The following is a 19,969-nucleotide window of genomic DNA, read 5'->3' on the forward strand; positions in this document are numbered from 1 at the left end:
TGCCAACTACTGGGAAAGGCTGACTCCACAGGCATCTCCAGCCAGGCAGAAGCAGCCAGGTCTAGTTCAGGGATACAATGCTGACTTGTTCATACAGTAGGCTCCCAATCCCAAGGAAGGCTGGCTTGATTGATGCTCAGGTTTGCTCACAGAAGAGCAACTGGCAATGCTGGTGGGGGTCTGGTCCCGCCCACACCCATGAACTTCAAACACAAAAAAAAAAAAAAAAAAAACCCAGCAAGGTGGAGAGTGAAGGAAGGACCTAAAGGAGGTGTGGGGTGGGGATTTCCTTTGGAACGCCTACTCCAGGGATGTATGTGGCCCAGTTGCACATGCATTAGCCCATGCAATCCCTTGGGCACCATTCCCGGTGCTGCAAAGATGAAAAACAAAAACATTGGGACCTACTCCAACTGATAACAGTCACTGGTTTATAATTCCTGGAGTAAACAAAAATCATGAACTATGAATAACACATGTGTAAACTGGGTGTAGTGGCTCATACTTACAATCCTAGCACGGGAGAGTCTGAGACAAAAAGACTGCCCGGATTTTGAGGCTAGCCTGGACTACAGAGCAAGTGAAACTCTATCTCAAAAACAAACAAAGGCCCTCAAGATGACTATGACTTAGCAGACTGAGAACGGTCTTCCCACTAAGCATGACCCCTGAGCTACATTCCTGGGACCCACATAATAGTAGGAGAAAAATAACACCTGCAACTTGTTCTCTCCAAATACACAAACTAGTTTTGTTGTTGTTATTGTTGATTTTATTTTTTGAGACAGGGCTTCTCTGTGTAACAGTCCTGACTGTCCTGAAACTCTTTGTGGCCAGGCTGGCCTCAATCTCAGAGAGATCCATTTCCCTCTGCCTCCCAATTGCTAGGTTTAAAGAGCAATCTTTTTAATTTAATAATAACAATAAAAATACAACAGGACATGGTGGTGAATGCCTTTAATCCCAGCACTTGGGAGGCAGAATTCGAGGCCAGCCTGATCATCAGACTGAGTCCTGGGCCAGCCAACACTATATAGTGAGACCTCTAAAACACAAAAGCAAAAACAACAACACTCATGTGCACGGCTTGCTACAGAGTTCACAAAGGACCCTTATGTAAGGAATCTCACATGACTTTACCACAGTCCCATGAGGACTTAGCAATCATTACCATCACTACATCCATTTTACATCTGAGGAAAAGAAAACTCAGTGACTAGCAGGAGTACACCAAGATCAGCATGTAACTCCTGCAACAGCTGAATCCATCGAGGACACTCATGTTATGAAATCACATGTATATAACTTAGTAGTAACACATACATAGCCAGTCTGTCCTCGCAGCTACCCAGTAGTGACAGACATATCCACAGAGGACCTCTCCTCATAGCTACCTAGTACTCTATCTAGTGGCTACCCCAGAATTTGCTTCATTTTTTTTGTCCTGGATTTGGGTATCCAGGCTGCTTCCAGACTGTTCCTTACATAAATAATCTTTCTGCAAACATATAGCAACTCCTTGTGCTTCAGAAATCCAAGCATGCCTCTATTCCTGGCTTAGAACACACAGCAGAAGCCAGGCATTTCTATGCACAAAAGCAACACTCCAAGCCATCAGCAACCTTTGCTGGAGAAAGGATGGGGATGGAAGATATATTTGGCAAAAAGAAAGGGCCAGCTTTGGGAAAACTCTACTGTTTTGGGGGACAGCCTTCCTCACTCCTTTCCCAGCTCTGCTAATCAACACCTGATAGCTTCAATTCAGGAAGGGTCTTGATCCTGAATCCATCTTTCCACTCTATCCACTCATCAGCACTGCTCAGTATAGTACAGCAAGCCCTGAGATCCTCCCATTAGTACCACCCACAGGCCTGAGTTAGCACTGAGTTAGCAGAGAGTCAGACAATGGTGGCACATGCCTTTAATCCCAGCACTCAGGAGGCAGAGGCAGGCAGGCAGATAGATCTCTTAAGTTTGAGGGCATCCTGGACTACACAGTGAGTTCCAGGACAGCCAGGGCTGCACAGAGAAGATCCTGTCTTAAAAAAGAAAAACAAAAACAAAACAAAAAGAGACCAAACAAACAGTATCATTTGCCTACTCCCACCAAGGATCTGAATCTCTCTTCTATTTAAACCTCCCCTGCCAGCCCCTTCTCCCACCACTCCTGCTCAGTTCTCTTTCTATACTCTCCTAGCATACGGGGTTCTCAAGCTCAGAACACTGCTGATGTCCTTCTGCCTCTCCCAGCTCTCACTCTCATGTCCTGAAACCATCTCATCCTCTTGTCTCACTTCCTTAAAATACCCTTCAATCCTGGCCCTTCTCCCTCAGTCATAACTGCCTTGTGACCTCGGTTATGTCAGACCCTCCATGTCCTCAACTCCTGCAATCAAGATTCTGAATATAGGCGCGCGCGCACACACACACACACACACACACACACACACACACACACACACACACACAGCTGCTGGTGCCTCCAGGACTCACTTGAAAAGGAGGGCTACATAAAAGCTTCCTTCTGGGGACGGAGGAGCTATGCAACTCAGTGAGGCAGCAAGCAGTCTTCTGAGGGATCCAATATCATCCCAAGCATGGTACATGTCTGTATGTAAAAGGTCCTCCAGCCTCAGCTTAAGATGTGTGTACTCGGGCTGGAGAGATGGCTCAGAGGTTAAGAGCACTGACTGCTCTTCCAGAGGTCCTGGGTTCAATTCCCAGCAACCACATGGTGGCTCACAACCATCTGTAATGAGATCTGGTGCCCTCTTCTGGCATGCAGGCAGACATGGAAGGAATGTTGTATACATAATAAATAAATAAATCTTTTTAAAAAAATATTTTTAAATAATAATAATAAAAGTAGTCATGCCACGGGTACGTTTCAGAAGCCAGACTACTTATTACTGCTAATGTTGTTTTCTATGTCCAATCCTCAGAGAGCTAAAGCTCCAGCCCTCTTTTACTTTTTTTTTTTTTTTTTTTTTTTTTTTTTTTTTTTTTTTTTTTTGGTTTTTTCGAGACAGGGTTTCCCTGTAGTTTCTAGAGCCTGTCCTGGAACCAGCTCTTGTAGACCAGGCTGGCCTCGAACTCCCTTTTTTACTTTTCAAGGCAAGTCTTACTTTGTAGCACTGGCTGTCCTCAAACTTCCAGCAACCATCCTACCTCAGCCTTCCGAACACTAGGACTCTAAGTGTGCACCACTGTGGCCAGTTAAAACTATCTATATTAAAATCCCAAGTTCAAGCAGGGCATGAAGACTCATACCTACAATCCCAACACTTGGGAAACGGAGGCAGGAAGGTCAGGAGGCATCCTCTGCTACATGGTAAATTCAAGGCCAGCCTGGGTTACATGAGACCCTCAATACAAATAAATAAGAAATAGATCACTGACTGGGCAATGGTAGCACAAATATTTAACCTCAGCACTTGGGAGGCAGAGGCCATCAGATCTCTGTGAGTTTGAGGCCAGCCTGGTCTACAAAGTGAGCCAAGGACAGCCACAACTGTTATAAAGAGAAACCTTGTCTCAAAAAAAAAAAGGAAGGAAGGAAGGAAGGAAGGAAGGAAGGAAGGAAGGAAGGAAGGAAGGAAGGAAGGGAAAAGAAAGAAAGGAGGGAAGAAGGAAAAAGAAATAGATCCCACACTTAGCACTTAACTAATTGTAACTTCATGTACCTTAAGTCACATGCTTTGGGCCTGTTGCCTCATACATAAAATGTGCATGTGCATAATAAAAGTAGGTAACTTAGCTGGGTCCATGCCTTCAAACCCCAGGCAGGCGGATCTCTCTGAGTTCAAGGCCAGCCTGGTCTACAAAGCAAGTTCCAAGATAGACAGAGCTACACAGTGAAACCCTGTCTCAAAAAATCAAAAGAAAAAAAAAAGTAGGCAACTCAGAGTACTGTATGGTGTTCCATGCAAAGTTTTTAGATTTAGGCTTGGCACAGAGTAAATCACTGAATAAATTGAGCAATTGGCAAAGGCAGGAATCCTAAGATCCTATGATTAACAACAATTGACCATTAAGGCCAATAGCAAATCCTTGAGTATCTCTCAACTTCATCAGGGATCTGTGTGTTCTGTTCTCTCCACAGCCATCAGTGTAATGCTATTTGATATATGTTTGTGGAAAACTCAGAACGGAAGGTAATCCTTCTTTGTAGCCCCTCCCACTAGGGAGATCCTCCTCACTTTGCCATAATAAATCTATGTTCACTCTGCTCTCACACACACATAAGTACACAAACATATACAAAATTCTTAGAAAAGAAAGATTGCTTTAAAATAATAAATAAATGAAACAGCATAAGAAATGAAGTCTGCCATCGCCAAGTCATACAATAGCATAAGCTTAGGTATTTTCAAGATTCGGCTTCTCCCCTAACCCACCACCAGGGCTAAAGAGGGGGCATTGCTACTGGATATGTGAATTCACAAAGCTGCCAACTCTTGGACAAGCACCCAGTTTATCTTTGTGTGCTTGCACCCATCTGTGATAAGCCTACATTATGTAAGTGTGGGGAGATCCTTTGTTCTAAACACCAAATAACCTAATTAAAACTGATGAAAAAAAGAACCTAAAGGAATGGACAAGCCTGTGCAAAACTGACCCAGATAGGAAGCCCTGTGAAGAGACTGGTTGCAGCTATGCTGTGGTGAAGTACCATGACATAGAATCAAGGGAAAGATGTCGCTGAAGAATACCTCAAAGGCAAGCAATGAACAAATGAAAACATTAGTTCACCTTTAAAAAAACAAAAGAAAGAAAAGAACGGTGGGGGAAGACGGAAAGATGGCTGACCAGTAAGGAGCACATACTGTTCTTATACAGAGAGCTGGAGTTTGGTTCCCACTACCATGTTGGACAGCTCATAACCATCTGTATATGACTTCAGCTCCAGGGGATCTGATGTTTCTGGCCTCCTCAGGCACCTGCACTTAACAGGCACACATAGTCACATAATTAAAAAAAATACACAATACAAGTGAAGAGAAGCCAGGCAAGATAGCACACATCTGTAATAATGGGCCTTGGAATACTAAAAGAACTGCAATGTTTTGTTTGTTTGTTTGTTTGTTTTTTGGTTTTTTGAGACAGGGTTTCTTCTGTAGCTTTTGGAGACTGTCCCAGAACTAGCTCTTGTAGCCCAGGTTGGCCTCGAACTCAGAGATCCGCCTGCCTCTGCCTCCTGAGTGCTGGGATTAAAGGCGTGCGCCACCACCGCCCGGCTCTTGGTTTTTGTTTTTGTTTTTTTAAGACAGTCTCTCTCTGTACCTCTGGCTGTCCTGGAATTCGCTCTGCAGACCAGGTTGGCTTCGAACTCACAGAGATCCACCTGCCTCTGCCTCCTGAGTGCTGAAATTAAGGGCATGTGCCACCACCACCTGGTGACAATTGCAATTTTCATTCAAGACCAACCATGACCACATAGTAATACCCTGTCTTTCAAAAGAAGTAGAAGCCACACACCAAAACATGACCAGTGGAAAGAATTCTAATAAAAAGAGATAGCAGGGGTTGGAGAGATGGCTGAATGGTTAAGAGCATTAGATGCTCTCCCAGAGGGCCCAGGTTTGAGTTCCAGAACCCATGAGAAGCTCATAACTTTCTGTAACTCCATTTCCAAGAGATCTGATAGCTGCTTCCTACTTCTGAGGGTGGCAGGCAAAGACTCATATGTAGGGGAAAAAATACACATACACATAAAATTTTTAAAAATTAAAAAATAAAAATTAAAGAAAAAAACTAAATGGTTTAGTTTAGCTCAATGATAAAACAAACCTGAACATTTGAGTTTGAGCCCTGGAACCTGTATAAAAATGCCAGATGTGGTAGGACATATCTGTAAGTACAGCACTTCTGTGGTAAGGTGAAAGGCTGAGAAAGAACAGTCCATAAGCTCTTGGGCTAGCTAGCCTGGAGCATGCAGAATGTCAGAAACAAGAGAGCCCCTATTCCAACATGGTGGAAGGAGAGAACTGACTACTCAAAGTCATCAGTAATCTGACCTCCATATGCATGCTGTGATACTGTGTACATGCGAGAGCAAGCACACACACACAGTGCACATACACACACCAATTTAAAAAGGAAAAAAATTGCAAAATCAGACTTTTTAATTCTTTGTACATGAAACAAACTATGAGCACTTAACTAGAAATACAGTAGAGAAGAATGTGGCAGAAGGACCAGGAAGGCACCAGACAGAGTTGCTACCTCACTGTGAGAACAGGGAAGGCCAGCCTGCTGCTGGGACAGATGGTGCACTGTGGACAGATGACAGGAAGAAGGGGAAGCATCAAGCAGAGCAAGCACTTTCTATTCCATCCAGCAACTTGACTAAGAAACCGAAGCCTGTCAACTTAGCAAGTTTATCTGCACAAGTCTGGGACTGAACAGGGTAGGCAGAATTTCTTTCTCACAGAGACATTCGCCCAGAAGCAGCAGCTCCAAAATTAGAATCTCTTTTGGCTTGAATTTTGTTTCTTGAAAGAGTCTTGTAAGCTAGCCTGAAAATTACTATATAACCCAACATGACCTTGAATTTTTGACAATCCTCCTGCCTCCGTCTCCCAATGCTGGTGTTACAGGAGTGACCACTCCCTCCAGCTTAGTATTTGAGCTGCTTTTTTCTCACTGCAGGCCTCCAAACCCAGGCTTCCTGCATGCCACAAAAGTGTCTTGTCACTAAGCTACACCTCTGCCCATCAACTATTTTGTATGACTAACTCCAATCCAGATGCTGTGGTACATCCCTTCAATCCCAGCACTTGGGAGGCAGAGGCAGAGGCAGAAGAATCTCAGTAAATTTGGGGCCAGTTCCCCTCCTGACTCCAAAGAAGTAAAAATATCAATTGTTTTATTTCTTTGGAACGCTAAATTCTGAAAAAAAAAATCTTTTGTGGGTGATTTACAAACAAATCCACAAGGCCCCCAGAGCACTGAGATCAAACAGTGAGTCCTAGACTCAACAGTAAGAAGTTTGTGTCTAAATTCAACGCAATTCCCATCAAAATCCCAGCAAAAATTTTCAAAGACCTCAAAAAAACAGTATTCAACTTCATTTGAAAAAGAAAAAAAAAAAAAAAAAAAAAAAAAACCAGGACAGCCAAAACAATCCTGTACAATAAAAGAACTTCTGGAGGCATCACAATCCCTGATTTCAAACTCTACTACAGAGCTACAGTACTGAAAACAGCCTGGTATTGGCATAATAACAGACAGGAGGACCGATGGAACCAAATAGAAGACCCGGACATCAATCCACACATCTTGAACACCTGATTTTTGATAAAGAAACAAAAAATATCTAATGGAAAAAAGCATATTTAACAAGTGGTGCTGGCATAACCGGATATCAACATGTGGAAAAATGAAAACAGACCCATATCTATCACCATGCACAAAACTCAAGTCCAAATGAATCAAAGACCTCAACATAAAGCCAGCCACACTGAAGATTATAGAAGGGAAAGTGGGAAGTACACTTGAACGCATTGGCTCAGGAGACCACTTCCTAAATAGAACCCCAGCAGCAGAGACACTGAGATAAACAATAAATGGGACCTCCTGAAACTGAAAAGCTTCTGTAAAGCAAAGGACACGGTCAACAAGACAAAACAACAGCCTACAGAATGAGAAAAGATCTTCACTAACCCCACATCAGACAGAGGTCTGATTTCCAAAATATACAAAGAACTCAAGAAATTGGACACCAAAAGATCACATAATCCAATTAAAAAAATGGAGTACAGACCTAAACACAGAACTCTCATCAGAGAAATCTAAAATGGCTGAAAGACACTTAAGGAAATGTTCAACATCCTTAGTCATAAGAGAAATACAAATCAAAACAACTCTGAGATTCCATCTTACACCTGTAAGAATAACCAAGACCAAAAACACTGATGACAACTTATGCTGGAGAGGTTGTGGGGAAAAGGGAACACTTCTGCATTGCTGGTGGGAATGGAAGCTGGTACAACCCCTTTGGATGTCAGTGTGGCGATTCTCCAGAAAATTAGGAAACAACCTTCCTCAAGACCCAGCAATACCACTTTTGGGTATATAGCCAAAGGATGCTCAATCGTGCCACGAGGACATGTGCTCAATTATGTTCACAGCAGCTTTGTTTGTCATAGCCAGAACCTGGAAACAACCTAAATGCCCCTCAACCAAAGAATGGATAAGAAAAATGTGGTACATTTATCCAATGGAGTACTACACAGCAGAAAAAACAACGACAGCTAGAATTTTGCAGGAAAATGGATGGAGCTAGAAAACATTATTTTGAGTGAAGTAACCCCGATACAGAAAGACAATTATCACATGTACTCACTCATAGCCAGCCTACAAACCACAATCCCAGAGAACTTAGACAACAATGCGGACACTAAGAGAGACTTACATAGATATAATCTACATGGGAAGTAGAAAGTAGAAAAAGACAAGGTCTCCTGAGTAACTGGGAGCATGGGGACCTTGGGGGAGGATTGGAGGGGTAAGGAGAGAGACAGGGAGGGGAGCAAAGAAAAATGTAGAGCTCAATAAATATCAATAAAAAAAGTATAAAAAAAGAAGTTTGTGTCTAAAGTCATTTACCCCTCTGAAACTCAATTCCAAATAAGCCTTTATTTTATTTATGTCTTATTTTAGATCTAGAGATTGAAACCTGGGCTTGGATAGTCTAAATATGCACTCTACCAGTGAGCTCTATACCTCCAGTACACAGTTAGCATTTCTGTGGAGAATTAAATGAGACAGCCCATGAAGAACCACTGGGGTCAATAAGCCTCAGACCTGTCAAGAGCAAACCTGCAACACGACTAGTTGTCACTACTGCTGTCTGTCTAACACACAGGCAATGCTAAGATGAGGCAGACCCAGGCCTCTGCATAAGCAACACAGACAAAACTAAACTGAAGACTATACATGAAGCATCCAACCACAACCTGTTGTGTGTGTTCCCCTCTGTGTGTTTCCCCACGTGCTCTACTGTCCACAGAGATTGAAAATATAATTAAATTGAGTGGTGGTGGCTCAAACTTAAGTCCCAGAACTCAGAAGGTGGAGGCAGAAAGATCTCTGAGTTTGAGGCCAGCCTGGTCTAAAGGGAGTTCCAGGTCAGCCAGGGCTACACAGAGAAACCATGTCTGGAACACCCTTCCCCCCTCAAATAAAAGAAAAAGAAAAAAGAAAGAAAAACTATAATTAACTTTCTTATTTTTTTATGCCTCCCACCTTTTTATTCCTAAGCAAAGTAGTAGGCACATCCAAAAATAGGCAGAGGAATACACCTAGAAGTATAGTGTGCCTCTGGAGTCAGATCAACAGAGGTTCAAGTCCCAGCTCTACCACTTACTCATTCTGTAATTTGGGGAAGAATTTTTTACCTCTGTGATTCTTGTTTAGTCCCTCATTTATTTTTATTTACATGTATGTTTATGTGTATGTACGTGTATATGTCACTTAGGTGCCGTACCTACAGAGGTTAGAAGGGTTTAGGATCCCCTTGAACTGAGTTACAAGCAGTTGTGAGCCACTCAAAGTGTTTGCTGGGAACCAATCTCAGATCCTTGGGGAAAGCAGCCAGTACTAGTACCCACTGAGCCACCTCTCCAGCCCCCTTACCTCATTTCTAGAGTTACTTAGGTGGCACAATTGGTTAAGAGCACTTGCTGCCAAACTTGAAATCTGAGCTGGGTCCCTAGGACACATATGGTAGGAGAGAAATAACTCCTGCAAATTGTCTTCTTACCTCCACATGTGTACTGTGGCACACCTTCACAAATGTGCACACATACGAAACACACGGACACAAACATACGCACACATAAATGAATGTAAAAAAATCAAAACCGTAAACATCCCCTTAGCTTACTGAGAAAAATTATTATAAATAAGCTATCTAATTCTGCAACATTAGAAACAGGATGAATGGAGGACGGCTCAATAGTAGAGTATTTTCTAGCATGTATGAGACCTTGCATTTAATCTCTAGCACTGAAGAAAATTTTTTCTCTCTGACCTAAGGGCACAGATGCAGCAGTGAAATACAAGGCCCTTAGCTCTGAGATATCAGAGAACAAAGCAGATAGTTTACCTTCGGATGACTTGAAAACACATCTATCAAATTCTCATCTTCTGCTAGTAACTGACTCCAGTCCCACAGCTGTGGGTGGGTGCCTCTGAGCCAGCACAACTCCCTGGCTGCTGGCCAGCTGCTGGCAGGCAGGGACCAAGGAGCAGAGATAATAAGCAAGACTTCTGGAAGGGGAGGCTCTTCTGGTGGTAACTCTGTCTTGAGAAATCTCCCTCTTCTACTCTGTCAACACCATCTGCTACACAAAAGTTACAGGAGGCCATTGTTTTAGACTAAGTCACGGCATGAGGCTGCAACAGCCTGCCTGACCTTAACATCAAAATGAAGGCCGGGCGGCGGTGGCGCACGCCTTTAATCCCAGCACTCGGGAGGCAGAGGCAGGTGGATCTCTGTGAGTTCGAGGCCAGCCTGGTCTACAAGAGCTAGTTCCAGGACAGGCTCCAAAGCTACAGAGAAACCCTGTCTTGAAAAACCAAAAAAAAAAAAAAAAAAAAAAAAAAAAAAAAAAAAAAAAAAACATCAAAATGGAGCCACTCACAGTAAAGTCCTAGGTCACCAAGATGGATCTAAGAAACCAAGATTGGAACTATAATAGATTTCCCACACAGCCCAGTTTCAACTGGCACAATAATGAAGTTCTACAAGCCTTAATCCTAAAACAGAGATCTTAAGATGAAGTGCATTGCATGAACCAGCTATTCTGCTGTCATGTCTCCCTGGCTGGCTTATGAAATGAACAAGACACGCCCATGCACACCTTTAATTAATTCCTGCACTTGAGGCAAAGGCAGAGGCAGGTGGACCTCTATGAGTTCCAGGCTAGCCAGGGCTACAGAATGAGTCCCTGTCTCAAAAAACAAGCATAAAAGTTTAAAGTAAATTTGTAATTTTGTCCAATTACACTCTTGCTTTATTTATTTCTTTCTGTACTGGGGATTAAACCAAGAGCTCAAGCATTCTAGACAAGATCTCAACTGTTGAGCCCTCTTCTGGCTTCTTTGGGTTTGGTTTGGTGATTATTGCTGTTTTCTGAGAAAGGAATCCTGCTATGCAGCCCAGGCTACCTTGAGCTTCCTCTGTAGCCTAGGATGGCATTGAACATCCAACCTGCCACCTCAGCCTCCTGGGTGAGTAGCTTCAGGGTTATGTGAATTCTCCAGGGGAGGCGGGGTGGAGGGAGTGCTGTCAAGAATCTGTGTCAAAATTAATAGGTTACTGAAGTATGGTAGGTAGTTCATAACTGTAATCCTAGCACATAGGAAACTGAGTCAGGAGGGTGACTAGCCTAGTCCAGCCCGGGCAGTATAGGAAGAAAGGAAAGAAACAACAACTAAACTTATTTAAAAAACACACACTCCACCTGGCAGAAACCCTGCCATGAAGCTCACAGCACAACGACTTCCATCTACACCAAAGCATTCAAAGGCAATGATATACGCAAACAATTAAATGTTGGGCCAGGGAACACTGTCAGAATGCATCTTGCAGATGTTAAAAAGTAGAAATCCAACCTATAATGAAAATCATAATGCCCAGAACCCACAGTGTAGAAGGCGAGAAATGACTCCTACAAACTGTCCTCTGACCTCCCTAAACATGTGCACACTCACAAGACAAAAAAGGTAATAAAATAGGGGACGGACAGATGGCTCGGCAATTAAGATGGCTCAGTGGTTGGCGGTTCTTCCAAAGAACCAAGGTTCTGTTCCCAGCACCCACATGGCAGTTCACAGCTGTTTGAAAATCCAGTTCCAGGGGATCTGGCATTCTCTCACAGACACACATGCAAGCAAAACCCCGATATACATAAATAAAAAATAACAAATAAATCCTTACGATATAATAAAATAATAATGATAATAAAAACTGCTGTGTGTGGTGATACACACCTTTAATCCCAGCCCTTGGGAGGGAGAGGCAGTCAGATCTCTGTGAGTTGCAGGCCAGTCAGAGCTACAGTGAGATTTTATCTCAAAAACAACAGCAACAGTAAACACTACCACACCAAAGCCAGGAGGACCACAGTGAGTTGGAAGATAGCTTGAACTACAGTACAAGACCCTATCTCAAAACAATAATAATGATTATGTATTTCCTTGCTAATATAAAAAAAAATCAGATACTAGGGCATGATCCTACCTAATCCAAGGAACAATCAACTGGATTTCCTCATTCTGCCTATATGGAAACTTGAGACTAGGGAAATAAAGTAATTTAACCAAGGAAACTAGGCTAGTAATGGGAGCTAATTTTAGACCCGAATCCAGAGCACCTTGCTCAAAACAACAGCCATTTCTTACTGTACCTGACACAGATGTTTGTTTTTGTTTTTCAAGACAGGGTTTCTCTGTGTAGCCCTAGCAATCCTGGAACTAACGGATTTCACCTGCCTCTGCCTCTGGAGTACTGGGATTAAAGGTGTGCACCCGGTACCAGACAGGGATTTTAAACAGTGTGATCAACCATAATCTGAAGCTCACAGGCTGTTCTACTGACTTGCTATTGACATTTGGAAGGGCAAACAAGACAGTAAACTTATCTGGCATGATGCAAGGACTTACTTTAAGTAGTCACCTGCACCCAAGCGACCTAGTCAACCAACTGACACCAGGTACAACACCCGCCCCACTTCCTTAGCCTCTGCTTGTGCCCAAATGTTCAATTAAGCTTTACTCCCGGCTCCAGTGTGCCTTTTCCTGAGACCCTATGCTGTCCCTTGACACAGAACAGACTCCACTAAAAGCCCACTCCAGGCACCAGTGGCCCCTTAGTCTCCAATGGTCTCCTAGATAAGACCCAAAGCAAGCAAGAGAGTATTCTATCCACTGCCTGATATAAAGGTTGCTATATTAAAAGCAAATAACTGGGTCTGGGAATTAGCTCAGCTGGTAGAGTGCTTGTCTAGAATGCACAAAACTCTAGGTTAGATCTTCCACTCAGCATAAACCAGACAGAATGGCCACGTTTATAATACCAACACCTAGGAGATGGCACATGAGAATCACAAGTTCAGGACAGCCATAATTACACATTAAGACCTTGTTGGCAAAATAAAATAATAATAATAATAATAGTAATAATGATAATAATTTAAAAATAAAAAGGCCAACAGGATGGCTCAATGGATTAAAGGTGCTGCCACCAAGCATGATGACTGAGTTCCATCCACACAGTAAAAAGAGAGAAAGTACTCCTTCAAGTTGTCCTTTGACTTATACACACAACAAACAAACAAATAAAAGGAATTGATTTTTTTTTTGTTTTTGTTTTTTGAGACAGGGTTTCTCTGTGTAGTTTTGGTGCCTGTCCTGGAACTCACAATGTAGACCAGGCTGGGCTTGAACTCAAAGAGATTCACCTGCCTTCCGAGTGCTGGGATTAAAGATGTGCACCACCACCGCTGGACTTACAACGCCTCTTGTGACCTCCACAGGTTTCTGCACACGTGTTGCACATATACACTCAGGTACACACATACACAAATAAAACCGAGCTGATTGAACAGTTAAGAGAACTGGCTGCTCCTGCAGAGAACCCGTAGATTCCCAGCACCCACAGAGTGGCTCACAACTCTATAACTCTGTTCCAAGGGATCCCTCTCTCTTCTGACCTCCTTGGGGCACATATGTGGAACTCAAACAGACATGCAGCCAAAAAACTCATACACATAAAGTAATACTTTAAAAATTTTAAAGATAAATAAATATATTTTTAAAGCAACAAATTCCAGAATTCAGAAGGCTGAAGGAGGATAAGACCTTGATTCAAAAAAAAAAAAAAATTTAAGCAAATTAAACAAAAATGCATTTACTGATTCTGATAGATAAGTAAACTATAATTAGCTCTACCTGTATCTTGATTTCTTTTTTCAAATTAAAAATTAAAATGTTGCCAGGGTGGGAGAGTGGCACACACGTTTAATCCCAGCACTCAGGAGGCAGAGACCGGAAGATCTCTGTCAGTTTAAGACCAGTTTGGCCTGTATAGTCAGACCCTTTTTTAAAAAAAAAAAAAAAAAAAAAGGCTTCCCTTGATCCCTTGATCTCTAATACTAACAGTAACATTTTTATTTTTGGGTTATTAGTTATGAAGAAAAGATCTCAGGTAGCCTCAGGTTAGCTTTAAACTACTGATGGATCCTCCTGTCTTAGCCTAAGTATTGGAAACACAGGCATACATCATCACACCCAGTAAAAGCAGATCTTAAACAAATGTCAAAACTGGGGTTAGAGTGGTTAAAAGCACAGGCTGCTCTTCCAGAGGACCTGGGTTCAATTCCCAGCACCCACATGGCAGTTCACAACTGTAACTCCTATTCCACGGTATCTAACAGCCTCACACAGTCATTCATACATACATGCCAGAAAAATACCTAAGCTCATTAAAAAAATTAAAAAAAAAAAAAAAAGCCAAACCAAAGCCAGAAATGGTAGTAAACATCTTTAATTCCAATACTGGGGAGACAGAGGAAGCCAGATCTCTGAGTTCTAGAGAAACTCTGTCTCAAACAAACAAATGAACAAAAATGTGAAAACCAGAGTCAGCAAGATGGTTTAATTCATAAAAGCACCTGCTGTATCCCTCATGACCTGCACTTCTCTGATCTTGCAGTAAAAGAAGTGACTCCCACAAGTTGTCCTCTGACCTCTGCAAACACACAGATGTGCACAGCAGACCTGAGCTTAGATACACACACGAATAATAAAGAAAAAATAAATTTAAAAAATTGTACTGGTTAGTTTTTTGTCAACATCTGGAAAAAGAAACCTCAGTCAAAAATATTCCTCCATCAGACTGGCCTGTTAGGCAAGTATGTGAGGGCGTTTCTTGATTAACAATTTATGTAAGACAATCCTACCCACTTAGGCCATGCCATCCCTGGGCAGGGTGTGTAAGAAAACAAACTAAGTAGCCTCTAGGAGCAAGCCAGTAAGCAGAGTTCCTCTGTGATCTCTACATCATCCAGTTCCTGATTCCAGGTTCCTGCCTTGCTTAAGTTCCTGCTTTGAGTTCTCTCAGGGATGAACTATGATCCAGACATGAAAGCCTTTCCTTTCTGAGTTGTTTTTGGTCAAGGTGTTTATCACAGCAGTAGAAAGCAAACAAAACCAGAAACACAGGCTTGGAACAGAAGGAACAATTGTCTAATATACACAAATCCTGGGTTCAATCTCCATTTACTCTTGGTGGCCAGAAAGGCTGGGAAAATGGTTCAGTGAAAAGGGGCTTGCTATACAAACATTAGAGCTGGGTTTAAATCCCCAGCACTAGGCACGGCACCCATTACTTGGGGAGGGGAAAGAGACAGGCAGATCATGGTGCCTCCCTGGCCAGTCAGTTCAGTCAAAATAACAAGTTCCAGGTTCAATGAGTGATTGTCTCAAAAATAAGGTGGGCAGTGTTAGAGGAATCCATTTATCTTCCTCCCACATGCATATACAGGCAAATGACCACCATACATGCACACATAAGCAAATGCACTTAAAAACATGCACATATATACATACACTACCCCCACACAAAAAATACATAAGTAGCTGAAACCAATATTTAAAAAAATTATAGAATCAGTAATTCTGTTCACAACCAGTATAAATGCAACCAAACTACATTTTATTTCTGAGGTACTAGGGACTGAACTCAGGGCCTCACCTATACCAAACAAGCATTCTCTCACTAAACTCACTCTCCAGTCCCAGGGTCTTCGATCCTAATAGCACGGACAGTTTCTGGCCCAGTCTTTTCCTTTGACTCTCCTACACCACAGAAGTCAGTCAGTCTGTTCTGAGGTAACTATCACAAGGGCTAAAGCTCTTTGTTACAAACACTCAAAAGGTTTGTGTTCTAAGAAATAACCAAATTCTAGGATGTCCTCAACTACATCTTTGTAGCGGTCCTGTTTTTCTTTTTCTTCTTTTCAGGCAGGGTTTCACATAATCATAGCTTGCCTCAAATTCACTATGTAGTAGGTAAAATAACCTTGAACCTCTGATACCCCCACCTCTACTTCTCCACCTCTATTTATCCAGTGATAGGAATCAAACCCAGGAATTTGTGCATGCCAAACAACTCTACCAACTGAACCTGAATCTTAGCTGGTTAGTTTGGATTTTTTAGGTCAGGATTTCACTCTGTAGCTTATGTTGACCTGGAACTCTTTATGCCAAGCTCTATTCCAGTTCTCAGTAACCTTTCTACCTTAGCCTCCCAGCTACTGAGATTACAGGTATATGTCACCAAGCCCATATGTTTAATTTTGAAGACTGTTCTCCAAATATTCAATATGACTCTTAGAATAATCCCCAGATGCCAACATTACCAGTGACCACATTTATAGAACATTCAAAGTATCTGACAGCCAGAGGACAAAAGGCAATTAAAGCAAGTCAGTCACAGTAATTCCAGCATTTAGGAGGCTACTCTATCAATTCAAGGTCAGCCTTAGTTACCAGACACCTTGTCACACAAAACAAACAAAATTCAGCAATGCAGTCAAAACCCTCAGCATCTCAATCTAATTATCCTGAAGGGAGACCCACACCGCCCCCAGGAAAGAGGAGGGGCTGTGACATGGGTGTTATCGCCATCCATCCCTCATCTCCATCTGCCTTCTGCCCCTCTTTCAGACAAGCAGCCAGGAGGGAGAAAGCGTTTCTTCCCAGGACAATCCCTGCTCCACTTTCCTGTAACTCTTCATCAAATAGAAAAAGGGGGGAACAAGTGTGACCCAGGGATCCCCCTATCAAAGAGAAAGGTTGGACCTGTTTTCTAAACTTTAGTTTCCCTACATCTTCCGAGACTGAAGAAGCCGGAAAGCCAGAGAACACACCACAGGCACCGGCTCTATCGGTTCTGGTGAGACTCCCTCCCTCAAATGCTTTAATTAGCAGGACAAGAAAACATAAAAGTACCAGTTCTTTAAACGGTCCCGAGCTTCCAACTGGGCTCCCACTTCAAAGCTGATTCCTCGTCTGTTAGGTGGATGCTTTGTCATTTTCAGTCATCAACAGGGCTGCTTTTATTCTCCTGAAAAAGCCAATTAAATATTGATGAAACTTGGGAAAGTCTGCCCAGCGTGTAGCATCACCACCACACATTTAAAAAAAAAAAAAAAAAAAAAGCAGGCATTATTCAAAACACCAAGCTCAATGACCCTGTCAGCGCCCTCTCTGGCGCCTCCCCTTCTATCGGGTGCGCCCACTAGCAGCACTCCTCCACTGTGGGTAGCCTGTGAGCTCTGAAAACTCGGAGGGCTCTCTCAGCAAGGATTCTAAGGCTCACCTCTGATGCTCTCGTGATCGAATTCAACTACTCAATGACACATTCAACAAATATTTATTCAGAGATTTAGTCAAGACCTAAAGGCGAACAGTTCTTACCCTCAAGGAGCCTTCAGCCAATAAAGAGAAATCAATTCAAGCTGCAATTGCTATAAAAAGTGAAATGCTAGAAAGGAAGCAAATATAAGCTGAGATATGAGCCAATAATGGCGGCTTGGGCCTGTAGTGCTGGCTCCCTGGAAGCTGAAAGAGGACCCCTGATACCAACCCTGAACAACAAAGCAAGAATGAAAGCTGGCACCTGACCCTACTTTTGGAAAAGTAGACGGGTTGCAGGGCTGAGGACATAACTTAGCTGGTAGAGTGCTTACCTAGCATGCATAAGGCTCTATGTTGGATTCCCAGCACCCAATAAAGCCAGGCATGGTGGCCCGCCTATACTCAAAGCAAGTAAAGGCAGAGGGTTAGTATTCCTCCCTTGTCAATCTGTCACTCTCAAGATGTTTCCTTACTTTTCTTTAATAAATCTGTTTCTGAGCTGGAAAGATGGCTCAGACGTTAAGGGTACTTACTGGCTGCTCTTGCAAAGGTCCTGAGTTCAATTCCCAGCAACCACATGGTGGCTCAGAACCCTCTATAAGGAGATCTGGTAGCTTCTTCTGGCATACATTCATACATGCAGGCAGAACACAGTATTTTTTTAAAAGATAAATAAAAAAATAAATAAATCTGTTTCTTTCCAGGGCTGGAAATATGGCTCAGTGGTTAAGGCCAATGGCTGCTCCTTCAGAGGACCTGGGGTCAATTTCCAGCACCCACATGGCAGCTCACATCCTTCTGTAACTCATGTTTCAGAGACCCCCCAACACCCTCTTCTGGCTTCTGCAAGAAACAAGCACGTACACAGTACACAGACATGCATTCAAACAAAACACTGATACACATAAAATAAACTCTATTTTTCTTGCTCAAAAAAAAAAAAGTTTCTGGTCATTCTCTTACCTAGGGAGTTTGTAGCCAGCCTTAGCTACAAGAGACCTTACGATAAAAAGAACAAGGAGAAAGAAACAGAGAGTCCTAGAGCTGCATGCACACCTCAGCAAGTACTAAAGCACTTGCCTTGTATTTGCTACACAAGGGTCCTGAGTTCCATTCCACTACTAAAAGAAAGAAGCGGGTGGATGTCAGGGTGGTGCACACCTTTAATCTAACACTCCAGAAGAAGAGGCAGGTAGGTCTCTGTGAGTTCCAGGGCAGTCATTACTACACAGTGAGAGTCAAATAAATATAAATAAAGTGAGCTCAAGTAACTAAATAAAGTTGAGCGTGGTGGTATGCGGTGGAATATTCCTTTACACTGTGTGGATGTATTGGCTGACTGGCCAATAGCTGGGCAGGAGAGTCAGACTAGGAGAATTCTGAGATGAAGGACTCTGGAGCCACCAGCAGATGCAGAGAGAAGCAAGATAGACATGCCATACTGAGAGAAGGCATGAGCTATAGGCTAAGCATTTATAATTAATATTAAGCCTCCATGTTGGCTACCTGGGAGTGGCCTGAGGGACAGAAACTTCAGCCTACAGTGGTTTGTGCCTTTAATCCCAGCACTCCAGAGCAGGTGGATCTCTGGACTCAAGACTAGCCTAGTCCACAGAGTGAGTTCTAAAACAGCCAGGTCTACACAGAGAACCCTGACTCACAAACCATCTAAATAAAGCAGGACAATGGTAGCACATGCCTTTAATTCCAGCACTTGGGAGGCAGAAGCAGACCAAACTGTGAGTTCAAAGCCAGCCTGATCTATAGAGTGAATTTTGTGTAACGGTCAGGACTATTACACAAAGAAACCACATATTGAAAAACCAAACAACAACAAAAAAAACTAAATAAATAAAAGGAGGAGGGCCTGATTAACATGCTGTTCTTTCTGAGGACCAAAGTTCAGTTCCCAACGTCAGACAGATTACAACCACCTGTATCCCCAGCTCTAGGCAATCCAACGCCCTCCTCTAGCTTCCACAGGCACCAACATACACACATACATAAAAATTAATCCTTAAAAAAAAAAGGCAAGCCAGGCATTCTGGCACCCACCAAAATCCTAGTTCTCAAGAAGCTGAGGTAGAAGGAACACAAAGAATATGATGCCAGCTTGATCTATCTCATGAGTCCAGTTTAACTAAACTTCAATCCCAGCACTCCAGAGGCAGAGGCAGGCTGATATCTGTGAATTTCAAGACAGCCGGAGCTACAGAGACCGATTTATTGTATCTCAAAAAGAGTAAATAAATAAAGGAGTTCAAGGTTATGCTCAGCTACATTTCAACTTCCAGTTCTAGGCCAGACTTTACTAAATGAATTCTATAGTGCTCAAGGCCCTGTCCCAGCACAGCAAAAGAAAAAGAGTAGGCCATCAAGTCTGGTGTGTTAACACATGTGAAATCAAAGGAAGGCAGAGGCAGGAGGATCACTGAAAGTTCAATACCAACCAAGACTACATTGTGAAGCCCTGTCTCAGAGAAAAATAAATAAATAATAATAAAGGCATAAAGCAGAAACTGATGAATGAAGATGATCA

General features: G+C 42.6%; 1 protein-coding gene across 2 annotated transcripts in view; it reads right to left on the reverse strand.

The window, feature by feature from the left end:
- Phf20 (PHD finger protein 20) overlaps positions 1 to 19,969 on the reverse strand; it is a 95,575-nt gene that overhangs the window by 58,683 nt on the left and 16,923 nt on the right. For both annotated transcript variants that reach the window (XM_038329727.1, XM_038329726.1), the window contains exon 2: positions 17,023 to 17,137. In XM_038329727.1, coding sequence (XP_038185655.1) covers positions 17,023 to 17,105 — 83 coding nt within the window. In that variant the 5' untranslated portion in view covers positions 17,106 to 17,137. The remainder of the gene's footprint in view (positions 1 to 17,022; positions 17,138 to 19,969) is intronic.

Source organism: Arvicola amphibius, chromosome 5 (assembly GCF_903992535.2).
Source record: "Arvicola amphibius chromosome 5, mArvAmp1.2, whole genome shotgun sequence".
Classification (NCBI taxonomy): Eukaryota; Metazoa; Chordata; class Mammalia; order Rodentia; family Cricetidae; genus Arvicola; species Arvicola amphibius.